The 10,497-nt window shown below is 52.0% G+C and overlaps 4 protein-coding genes across 4 annotated transcripts; 1 reads left to right on the top strand and 3 right to left on the bottom strand.

Moving 5' to 3' along the window:
* Nucleotides 1-332: 332 nt before the first annotated feature.
* On the bottom strand, nt 333-2,039 carry LOC101773342 (TRIBOA-glucoside O-methyltransferase BX7-like). The gene is made up of 2 exons (XM_012848119.1): nt 2,008-2,039; nt 333-981 (listed from the first exon to the last, which is right to left on the bottom strand). Exons 1-2 carry the CDS (start codon nt 2,037-2,039, stop codon nt 333-335), a joined length of 681 nt encoding a protein of 226 aa, XP_012703573.1.
* Nucleotides 2,040-2,584: 545 nt separating this feature from the next.
* LOC101775906 (amino acid permease 3) lies at nt 2,585-4,765 on the top strand. The gene is made up of 3 exons (XM_004978863.2): nt 2,585-3,234; nt 3,344-3,701; nt 3,822-4,765. The coding sequence occupies exons 1-3, from the start codon at nt 2,600-2,602 to the stop codon at nt 4,455-4,457; spliced, it is 1,629 nt and encodes a 542-aa protein (XP_004978920.2). The 5' UTR covers nt 2,585-2,599; the 3' UTR covers nt 4,458-4,765.
* Nucleotides 4,766-8,346: 3,581 nt separating this feature from the next.
* On the bottom strand, nt 8,347-8,966 carry LOC111258248. Its single transcript, XM_022829281.1, has one exon. It carries the CDS (start codon nt 8,662-8,664, stop codon nt 8,347-8,349), a length of 318 nt encoding a protein of 105 aa, XP_022685016.1. The 5' UTR covers nt 8,665-8,966.
* Nucleotides 8,967-9,084: 118 nt separating this feature from the next.
* Nucleotides 9,085-10,217, bottom strand: LOC101776311. The gene has a single exon (XM_004978864.3). The coding sequence runs from the start codon at nt 10,129-10,131 to the stop codon at nt 9,286-9,288; it is 846 nt and encodes a 281-aa protein (XP_004978921.1). The 5' UTR covers nt 10,132-10,217; the 3' UTR covers nt 9,085-9,285.
* Nucleotides 10,218-10,497: the final 280 nt, after the last annotated feature.

Genomic DNA, 10,497 nt, shown 5'->3' with positions numbered 1-10,497 from the left:
TACACAACGAGATCAGAGATCTACTACTGCACAAGAGGTGGATGAATCAAAAAAACGAATCCAACCCTTTCAACGTCAGCTTCATCCTGAAAGAGGCCTTCCCATAATCCGATAAAGTTTCATGGTTGGCTTGGAAAACCATTGGGTGGCCTGTGTTGTGTTCTGTGTCCTGCCTGTATCAGGTTTTGTATGTACACACTGAGCAGGAAGCTGTGCCTTTTGGGTGGTGTTGAGATCCTAGCCATGTAGCAGAGTGGACCTGGATGAGGAGGAGGACAAGGCCATGAGCAGGATTGCAGCCTCCTCCACTCCCATCAGGACCCTCCGTTTCTTCACCACTTGCAGGCGACGACCTGTGGAAGATCCAGCACGGTGCACTTCAAATCCGGGAACGCCGCTTCTATGGTCGCAGCGGCCCCGCCAAGGCCGCCGGCGACATCGACGAGGGAGGTTAGCCCACGGAAGACCTCGGCGCACTCCCTGAGGACGATCGGCATCAGAAAGGCGGTGTCCGCGGCCATGGCGTCGTTGAACCGGAACGCGGCGGCGTCACGCTCCGCTCTCTCCCAGACCGTCTGGCCGCCGTACGCCATGGCGAACGGGGACAGACCCGGCTGCTGCTGGTCACCCTGCATCTCGTCGGCGGCGGTGGCGGCGGCGGCGAGCTGGCGCTGGATCTCAACAGGGTTGGCACGCGGCGGCGGAGGGTGGCCGGGGAGGCGGAGGCTTTTCGAAACGGACGAGATCCAGGGCGCGGAGAAACTGACGGACGCTCTCCCTCGGTCCACCAAAACGGGAGGGGCGCTCGGTCTACCGAGCCTGGACCCTGAGGCCACGTTCGCGCACGCGGAAAAAACTGGCGCGGCCGCGGGCGGGTCGCGCTCGGGGGCTCGGGTCCCGAATAAGCTATTCTGTACCCTGGGTACCAAATAGCGGAGGCAGCTGTACCCTGGGTACCAAATAGCGGAGGCGGCGACGAAGCTGAAGTAAATTTAATATATAAGTGGAGTACAAGTAAAATGTGGGTTTATTTAACGTTAACATTTGGCGGTAAAAGTTTTAGGTGAGGTTGAGGTTGGTGGCTATATGTATGCATGGAAAAGATATAGGAGATCACTAGCCGTAGAGACTCTCGCATTAGTAGTAATGCGAGAGCCCCCCTCTCTCGAGGTACAACGTCTGCCGCTTGGTTTCATCCAGTTGCCATCCCATTCTCTGTGTGCTCGTCTCGTGCCTCCGCCCTAACCCCCAACGCTAGCCTCTGCCTTGCCGGCGCTGGTAGAGGGACACCCTCCTGCCTCCCCTACCCCTTCACTTCCTCCCCTTCCTTCTCCTCCTCCTCCCCTCTATCTAGATCTCACTGTCGTCCTGTTCGCCAGCCTACTACATCTTCTTCCTCTCTGGCGCACACCCCTGCCACCGTCGGCCTCCACCACCGCCCGCGCTCGGCCCCCTTCCCCGCTCTTCCTAACCACTACACTGCCTCGTCCCCACCGCCGACACCGACCACCGGACATCCTCCACCACCCAGTCAGCGGCGCGTTCGCCGCCCACACTACGCCCTGATCCTCTGCCAGGCCTACTGCTACCGCCGGGCATTCCTCTAAGCCCGCTGGGCATGGGCCCTCCCCATGACCCCAAACCTAGGTAACCTAGAAACTATAACCCCATCAGCCTCCACAGCCACCTGCGGCTGGCGGTGACCCGTCGCCGGCCGCCCCGCCCACCTCCCGCCCGCAAACCATCTTCTTCTCCGAATCCGGCGAGCCGGCCAAGGAGGTAGATATGGAGTTACTTTTTGCCATTCTATTTAGACCTCTAAATCGAGAGGCCTCTCCGGTTAGTTTTTTGAAAGATATATCATTGTTTTATAAACTGGCCATTATATGGCTATTTAATTTGCAGCTATTTAACTTGCATGATCCGCATGGTTTTATTGACAAACCAAAAAGGACTTAGGAGCCAGAGAAAACACTTGCACCAAACCATGTGTGGGAGCATGCGTACAGTCTGGAACTAGGCGCCGTCCACATCGCCATGTTCGCCTACTTCTATTCCATCATCCACGACAGAAAAGCCTTCATCTTCCTTTCTTCTCCCGGGCCATGCCTTGTATCCTCTTACCCTTTGTAATCATATCCTCACAATGGCAAACACATTTATTTATGTGCCATCTATATATCTCCCCTAACCTGCCCATGGCCCATGGGCATGGCTAGCTGCTGCATCACGGTATTTCTAAACACGCATCCACCCACCGTACCATCTCCCTGTACGTACACGTACACACCTACGTACGGTACGGTGCGTGCTCACACGTACGCTTATTACACTTGTTCATCGTCTCACGAACGATCGATCAGCAAGCTACAGGAATGTCAGGAACACGTCGGCGCTAATCGCCAGAGCAGAGAGAAAAAAAGGTATATCGCCAGCACGACGAGAAAGGTGACGCGATTGGTCAGCACTCGACAGGGGGAGGGGCGCGCCGGACAGTGGAAGTTAGAAAGGAGACAAGACTCCAGCGGCCACGCACGTCCTCCGATCCCCTCGCTGACCCTCCACGCGGAGGCCCAGCCAGCCATCCTCCACCGCCGCCATGCACGCCACCCACATGCTCCCCTCTCTCAAACCCCCCTACGCCTCTCTCTCTCCTTCCTCTGCCGTCTTCGTCTCTATATATACCTCCTTCCCCGTCCTCCCCATTCCCCCAACACCTCACAAGGCTACCCCAACACCACCACACCACCACAACTCCTCCAAAGCTACTCCCTCGCTCGTCCAAGCTCCCTGCTTCCGGGTGGAGATGTCAACGAAGGCGGCGGCGTTGGAGGTGTCGGTGGAGGCGGGGAACGGTCGCGACGGGGCGTGGCTGGACGACGACGGGCGGCCGCGGCGGACGGGCACGGTGTGGACGGCGAGCGCGCACATCATCACGGCGGTGATCGGCTCCGGCGTGCTGTCCCTGGCGTGGGCGATCGCGCAGCTGGGGTGGGCGGCGGGCCCCGCCGTCATGCTGCTCTTCGCCTTCGTCATCTACTACACCTCCACGCTCCTCGCCGAGTGCTACCGCTCCGGCGGCGACCCCGTCGCCGGCAAGCGGAACTACACCTACATGGACGCCGTCCGCGCCAGCCTCGGCGGCGCCAAGGTCAGGCTCTGCGGCGCCATCCAGTACGCCAACCTCTTCGGCGTCGCCATCGGTTACACCATCGCCGCATCCATCAGCATGCTGTAGGCATTATTTATATATTTATATATATACATATATGCGTCTTCAGTTCCGTTCTGATTTACATATATACATATATAATATGAACGCGACCGATCATGTTTGTTGCAGGGCGATCAAGAGGGCGGACTGCTTCCACGCCAAGGGCCACAGGAACCCGTGCCGGAGCTCCAGCAACCCGTACATGATCCTCTTCGGTGTCGCCGAGGTCGTCTTCTCGCAGATACCGGACTTCGACCAGATATGGTGGCTCTCCATCGTCGCCGCCGTCATGTCCTTCACCTACTCCGCCATCGGCCTCGCCCTCGGCGTCATGCAGACCGTCGCCAACGGCGGGTTCCGGGGCAGCCTCACCGGCGTCGCCGTCGGCGCCGGCGTCACCTCCGCGCAGAAGATCTTCCGCAGCCTCCAGGCCTTCGGCAACATCGCCTTCGCGTACTCCTACGCCATCATCCTCATCGAGATCCAGGCAAATTCTCAAGCACTTTTATTTGAGGCTTGGAGCTAGCTGCTCTGTTTTTAAGTAGCATATGTTCGTTCCTCTGTTCCTGACCCCGTACGTGTTCTGTTTCCAAATGACGACGACCAGGACACGATCAAGGCGCCGCCGCCGTCGGAGGCGAAGGTGATGAAGAAGGCGACGATGATCAGCGTGGCGACGACCACCGTCTTCTACATGCTGTGCGGGTGCATGGGGTACGCGGCGTTCGGCGACGACGCCCCCGACAACCTCCTCACGGGGTTCGGATTCTACGAGCCCTTCTGGCTCCTCGACATCGCCAACGCCGCCATCGTCGTGCACCTCGTCGGCGCGTACCAGGTCTTCTGCCAGCCGCTCTTCGCCTTCGTCGAGAAGTGGGCGGCCGCGACGTGGCCCGACAGCGCCTTCATCTCACGGGAGGTCAGGCTCGGCCCCTTCGTCCTCAGCGTGTTCCGGCTCACATGGCGCACGGCGTTCGTCGCCCTCACCACCGTCACCGCCATGCTCCTCCCCTTCTTCGGCGACGTCGTGGGGCTCCTCGGCGCCGTCTCCTTCTGGCCGCTCACCGTCTACTTCCCCGTCGAGATGTACATCGTGCAGCACGGCGTGCGCAGGGGGAGCACGCGATGGGCGTGCCTGCAGACGCTCAGCGCCGCCTGCCTGTTCGTGTCCGTGGCCGCCGCCGCCGGCTCCATTGCCGACGTCATCGACGCGCTCAAGGTGTACCGCCCGTTCAGCGGCTAGAGTTCAGGGGGGCCGAACGAGGCGCGCGTGCCGTGGACATGCGTTGTGTGCCGACTAGTGGAAGGTGCTAGACTGAATAGTGGGTCATGACTGTAAGCTTTAAGGAGATGGAGAAGAAAGCCACTGAACTTTTGTGGCGTTCTCTCATCTAGCACCTTGTAGAATATCATAATGTGTGCAAAACTTGTTATTCAAATGCACCCTCTCCCTTGTTGATTTTTAAATTCCTACAGTTTTCTCCTTTGAGGATGCACAATCTTACGAAATGTGATTCGGCTGCAAACAAATATATACCTTTTGGAATAATTCAAATCTACAACCTTCCAATTTTCTTTACTTCACACTTTTTATGGATGAGGTCTTCAGTTCTTCTACCATTAGATTGGAATGGGTTTTCAGCGCACTTACGGTTCAAGTTCAAATCTCCCAAGTGAGAAAATGCAAGTTTTAGTGAGATAAAATGTGGGATCAATATGCTAGAATAAACCGTGAGAGAATGAACCTAGATAGATGCAACGCGGAGGAGATGAGATGTAGAATAGGGACTCTTGGAACGCGATGGTGGTACCAAGTCACATCACCATCCAGAGCTAGGAAGAAGGCATTGGTGTGGCACTGTGGCAAACAGCGGCGAATGGAAGAGGTTTGTATTGTTACCAGCCATACAAAGAATTTGGTATATAGTGCTAACAGCAGTACAAAAGAATGTGACAACAACGACGACTTTGTGAGGGGTGGAGTGTGGTGGCGGCAAGAAAGGTCGTCAATGGATTCTTGATATATGAAAAATCCATTTCAAACTCCATACCTTCTTTTCCCAAACATTGGTCAGGAGTGGTTGGCTACTGGTTGATATTAGAATTCGATCGATTAGTGCTTCTTGAATGGAACATATAAGAAGACTCCACAAAATCATTTGACTTCCAATACACCACCCATGAGCAATAGTGCTAAAACAATTTCACAGGTTACATGAAAATGATGTGCTAGCTTGTGAGGCATGCATCTACACCTATCTCCCTAAGATCCCCCAAGGCCCACACACACATTCTAGACATGACAAGCCCAACGCATATATGATCATACCATGGACCCTAGACAGCAAGCTCCGGTCCATCGACAGATCTCGGTTAGGAATATCTCCCATCAAGAAAGAAGAATGTTAGTGGTGAGTCCACTGTTGGACCATGACTGCTGACAAGTCCCCTTCTTGCTCTTCCAAATTAAAGGAGGGGACAGACACACGGACACGGAGAAGAGGATGGTGGCGAGATAGGATGAGATTGCATGTGCACTTCATCCAAAGGGGTCCTGGAGAATGGTACTACTGCTCCAGGGTGCTCGCCTGGACCATTGGTATTGCTCTCCTTGATTGGCCAGGCCAGGTGATGGGCTGATGGCTGCCCTGACATGGCCAGAGATCCTGCAGGGGACAACGGAAAAGAATGGTTCATAGAAGACGGAATCTCTGCACTCCTGATGGTTGGATCCTCTGATATTTTGCTTTGCATGATTGGGAGCCGATAGGTTTTGGTCCATGCTTTTATTTTAGCTATGTTGCCTTCTCACAGGATCCTAACGGCAACGTAGTGTGCAGTGCTTTTTTCTTGCACTCTGATCCTTTTGAAAAACCATTTTCATAAGTAGACCCTGAGGAAACAATTGCTGAATAAAATGGCACCTTTTATGGTATTTGGCTGCTTGGCTAGATAGCACAGTACTGTGGTTTCTGCTACGTGGCTTGTAAGATGGAGCCAAAAGAGAAAATTTTTAGAATCTTTTTTCTTAGGAGTTCACTTCTGTAAAATATTTTGTAGCTACTGTGGCGACATGGTTACACGAGAAGCGGCACTTTGTTTGTGAATGAAAAGATGGACAGAAATCAAACCAACTTGCTGTTCAGTTACTTGAGTCCTAGAGCACACTCGATCGATCAGTGTGTTGTGCATGACTAGCTGCCCAGCCTTTCGTGCGTGATGAACATCCTAATGCTGCTTCTCCCTTTTTAGATTGCTGAATCCGGCCGGGACACAGATAACCGTGTGAGAAGTGAGAACCAGCCTGTTTTTCCCAACAGATTTCGTTACGCTAATATGATTTTCCTATTTTAGCTCCCATTGTCTCTTCTATGGTTTTTATGCCCCCTCAACATTTTCTTGACCGATTTTCACATAGTATCTAAAATCACCAAAACCAACAGGTATTACAATTCCCGGTACCGTACCTGACGAATTTCCGGTGACTAGCACGCCAATAATGTCGTCCACTCTAATAAAAAATAGGTAAATAATCTGTACATAGTTCTCTTAATGTTGTGCTGCTTGTCTCCGTTTCAGAAAAACACTTGGGCATGAATATATACATGGTAATCCGCTACAATATCCTGATAAGTTGTTCTTCACGCAAACCATAAATCCGTGGACTGTTTGCACAGTTCAGGCTTGTACGAATGAGTGTCTCTGATATTATGCAGTATGCAACTAGAATATGTGCCTTTTGTTTTCATTAAAGCAACACCTGAAAGCTGCTGCGATATTATCAGCACAAAAAAAGAAATATAGTCCGTTCTACTATTCTAGATGTACACACAGTGTGCTCCACTGAGATGCAACTAGCTAGCTTGATGACAGACAGAAATTTTAGCGTTTATGTGCGTTGGGCTGCATCCCTTAGAAAGGAGGTTAATTTATTAGAAGGCCGAAATTTGATCATTTTGAAGTCGTTGAAACTTTTTATTTTTGCGACATGAACACCTTTCTCAACGAGATCAAGTTGGTTATTAGTTAGTTTTCAAGTCATTGAGGGTCACTTAAACTTCAACAAGAAGGTTTACATGGAAATAGTAGATTTCAACGATATATGTAGCTTTTCTAGTTGAAACTTGTTTTATTTGAAGTCATTTAGATGTCGAGAGAGAAGTTTTATAAAATAAGGACCAAAATAAATAAACCTCCATATTGCATAGGAATGCAGATGTGGGATACTGGGATGCAAAAAGATGATCGATTTGTAACCTGTGACACGTGAACATGTGAGTAGCTCGGGCTAGGGATGGCTTCTATGTTTAGAGAGAAAAAATAATTTTGCTATCCTTTTTTCAGATTTTTTTTGTCAAGTATCAATGCCGGCTCAAATTATAAAACCCATATAGATACTCAGAGAGTACGCAATGGTAGAGGTGGCGGTAGTTTTGAAGAAAAATTTTATTTGATCGTTATCGTTGTTACTCATTAGTCTACAAAATCAATGGACAGATGTTTTTATTTTATTTTATTTTATTTCGAATTCCTAAATTTCCCCTTCTTTCCTACTGCATCTCATGAGAATTAATGTGTAGACCCGAAAGAATCTCCAATTAATAAAAATAGTTCAAGTAACCGGGAAAATGACTAAGCAATAGTAATCTATTCTAAAACGAGGTTTCTGTCAATTATCAACAAACTGATAAATTGATACCTACTGTATTTGTACAGGTTTGTGAACACATTGAATCCATTCTTGTTCCAACTCAACAACTCAGGCAGGCTTGATCCCTACCTAACTGACTGAAATTTCTCAAGAATTACACAGAGAAGGAAATGTTGGCTAGGACCTCATCCAAAAAAATATATATACATTTTCCATGTTGGAAACGGGGCCTTAGAGTTGTTCATCTCCAATAATTTTCAGATTCTTGGCATCCTCCATTTGACATCATTATGTTAGATTGAGCTGATCAAATCTAATTTCTCTGTCGCCTCACAACGTTTGCATCTTCAGTGATCCTATAACACTACAAAAGCACCAACAAAATTCAAGCATGATCTTAATTTCTCAATTAAAAAAGTCCATAACAGTAATAAAACCGGGGAGTTTAATTTGGATGCCAAAGAATCTTACAGCTTATTGCTCATGAGCCGGAGCGCGAGCACATGCTGCCGGAGGCTGCCGGCGCGACGGCCATCATTCTGCGCTCAGCGGCCCGGGCCACGGCGCACCGGTACGCGCACGTGAGGATCCAGAACGCCCAGGGGAGCGCGACAAGCGCCAGGCCGACGGCGGGGAGCCAGGCCGGCATCTCGTGTGGTGGCAGCAGGATGTAGGCGGCGAGGCACCCGCCGCCGGCGAGCAGGGAGAGGAGGAGGAGCACCGTGACCATCCACAAGCACAAGCTGCCTCCGGGCGGCGCTTGCCCTTGGACCTGGCCGTCGTCCTGCTTGAGCGGCATCGTCGTTGTCGTCGTCGAGTCAGCTGACGATCGGCCGGGAACGCTGGCTGGCTAGGCGTGCGTCAAGGGCCGGGAGGCGATGCGCATGGCAATGGCGTCAACCGTGTTCCGACTTCCGCGCTCCGGTCCTGTTCTTGGATTGTGGAAAACAAAATTCTTTTGCCAAAATGTTTTGATCTGTTATTTTTGTTTGCCTTTTGTGGATCTTGAGCTCTTGGCTGAGGAGAAGCTGGCAATGGAAATGTGCAGGCCAACAATGCAGGGAGAGGTGCAGAGAGAATTGTGGACAGAGTTGGTTTTCGAAACCCCTATAATTGGTCACTGCCAAATAAATCCATTTTTTGGTTTGCATTTCAGGACTAGTAGATAGAAGTATCTGAAACTGCCATTGTAATGTAAATTCAGACATTCAGAAAAGTCTAGCGCAATCACACACTTTTTTCCATTCATGATCCGAAGATACAGTAACATGTTTGTACATTTACACCAGCTCCCCTGCACAAGCCACACAAACAAGAGCTTCAGGAAAACAGAGAAGAAGGAAAAAAAATGCCAAGCAGCAGAAGCAAATTGCAGGCAAACAGCAAGAAGCTGAGCACACACAAGACACTGATCATGAGCCTAGCCTAACACGCTGTAAAGATCACCACTGTAGAATCCATCATCGACCTTCTCCTTGGTGCTCTTCCTCTTGGAGAAGAGGATGTCGCCGATGAGCGGCACGATGGGCTTCACCTTCTGCGCCTTCCTACTCCGGCTTCCCATGAGCTCAGCGTCGTCGATCTCGCCAAGGCTCAGCGCGTGCGAGAATGACGGCAGGTACTCGCCCGCTCCGAGCTTGTCGCCCCACCGCTCGCTCCGGAGCGTGGACGCCACGTCGGTGTCGCCGCCGATGCTGCGCCGCGCCGCCGCCGCCGCCCTGTCGGCCTCCATCTCGGCGAGCTTGGAGAGGCCCCGGTGTAGCTGCGCGTTGAGGCTGGCCACGGCCATCTCCATCTCGTTCCCGCGCTTCCTGAGCTGCGCCACCTCATGCCTCGTCTCGGCCACTTCCGCCTCCAGCTTCCGGATGGAGCGCATGACCACGAGCCCACCCACCTCATGGTCCCGGTCGTCGCCGCGCGCCTTGATCGGCGACGGCGACGACGCGAGCGACGGCGGCGAGGACGGAGCGGAGTACATCGGCACAGTGGCGGGCATGATCTCCTCTTCAGCTTCTGCCATTGGGTTTGGAGAAAAGGTCATGGTGCTGCTGCTGCTGCTAGCTTCATGCTTGGCACTTGCGGTAGGCATGGAATTGGCACTAGCACTGGCATTGGCATTGGGGGTGGCGGTGGCGGCAGCACTGCTACTGTGCCTGGAGTGGCTCTCGCCGACGGTGATGCGATCCCCGAACACGGCGACGGCCTCCTTGACAGACCGGAACGGGCGGGCCGTGTCGACCTCGGCACGGTCCGATGCTGCAGCCATGCCGGAGCAGCTTGCAACAAGGATTGTGGCTTCTGCTCAAGGTTCACTTGTTCAGGACTGCAAGCAACACAAGCTTTCTCGAGAAATATATGGAGCCGAGTGAGGATGGTTTCTTTGCTTCCACTTCAATAGCACGCTGGCCAGTTGCCACCAGCTCCCAAGCAACCAGTTTCCCAACAGCAACAAGCAAGGAGCATGACTTGCCACCTAAAATAAGTCAAAGAAAACTCACAGACATGAAGTGTAATTCTTTAGTGCCGATGAAGCAGGGATATGTTTTTTAGGCACTCTTTGCCGGCAATGCAAGGAGATGGTATGGCAACAACGTTACTTGTGTCAGATCAGTCACAGGCTCACTTTCACATA

Source organism: Setaria italica, chromosome VIII (assembly GCF_000263155.2).
Source record: "Setaria italica strain Yugu1 chromosome VIII, Setaria_italica_v2.0, whole genome shotgun sequence".
Lineage (NCBI taxonomy): Eukaryota > Viridiplantae > Streptophyta > Magnoliopsida > Poales > Poaceae > Setaria > Setaria italica.
This window is presented reverse-complemented; position numbering and strand designations above follow the sequence as displayed.

What these genes read in the sequence shown, in the direction of transcription:
- LOC101773342 (XM_012848119.1), bottom strand. Translation starts at nt 2,039, where the DNA reads ATGGCGATGTGGACGGCGCCTAGTTCCAGACT. An exon ending in ACGGCGCCTAGTTCCAGACT is followed by an intron (nt 982 to 2,007) that starts GTACGCATGCTC and finishes AATTTACTTCAG; the next exon opens with CTTCGTCGCCGCCTCCGCTA.
- LOC111258248 (XM_022829281.1), bottom strand. Translation starts at nt 8,664, where the DNA reads ATGCCGCTCAAGCAGGACGACGGCCAGGTCCAAGGGCAAGCGCCGCCC.
- LOC101776311 (XM_004978864.3), bottom strand. Translation starts at nt 10,131, where the DNA reads ATGGCTGCAGCATCGGACCGTGCCGAGGTCGACACGGCCCGCCCGTTC.
- LOC101775906 (XM_004978863.2), top strand. Translation starts at nt 2,600, where the DNA reads ATGCACGCCACCCACATGCTCCCCTCTCTCAAACCCCCCTACGCCTCT. An exon ending in GCCGCATCCATCAGCATGCT is followed by an intron (nt 3,235 to 3,343) that starts GTAGGCATTATT and finishes TGTTTGTTGCAG; the next exon opens with GGCGATCAAGAGGGCGGACT. An exon ending in TCATCCTCATCGAGATCCAG is followed by an intron (nt 3,702 to 3,821) that starts GCAAATTCTCAA and finishes GACGACGACCAG; the next exon opens with GACACGATCAAGGCGCCGCC.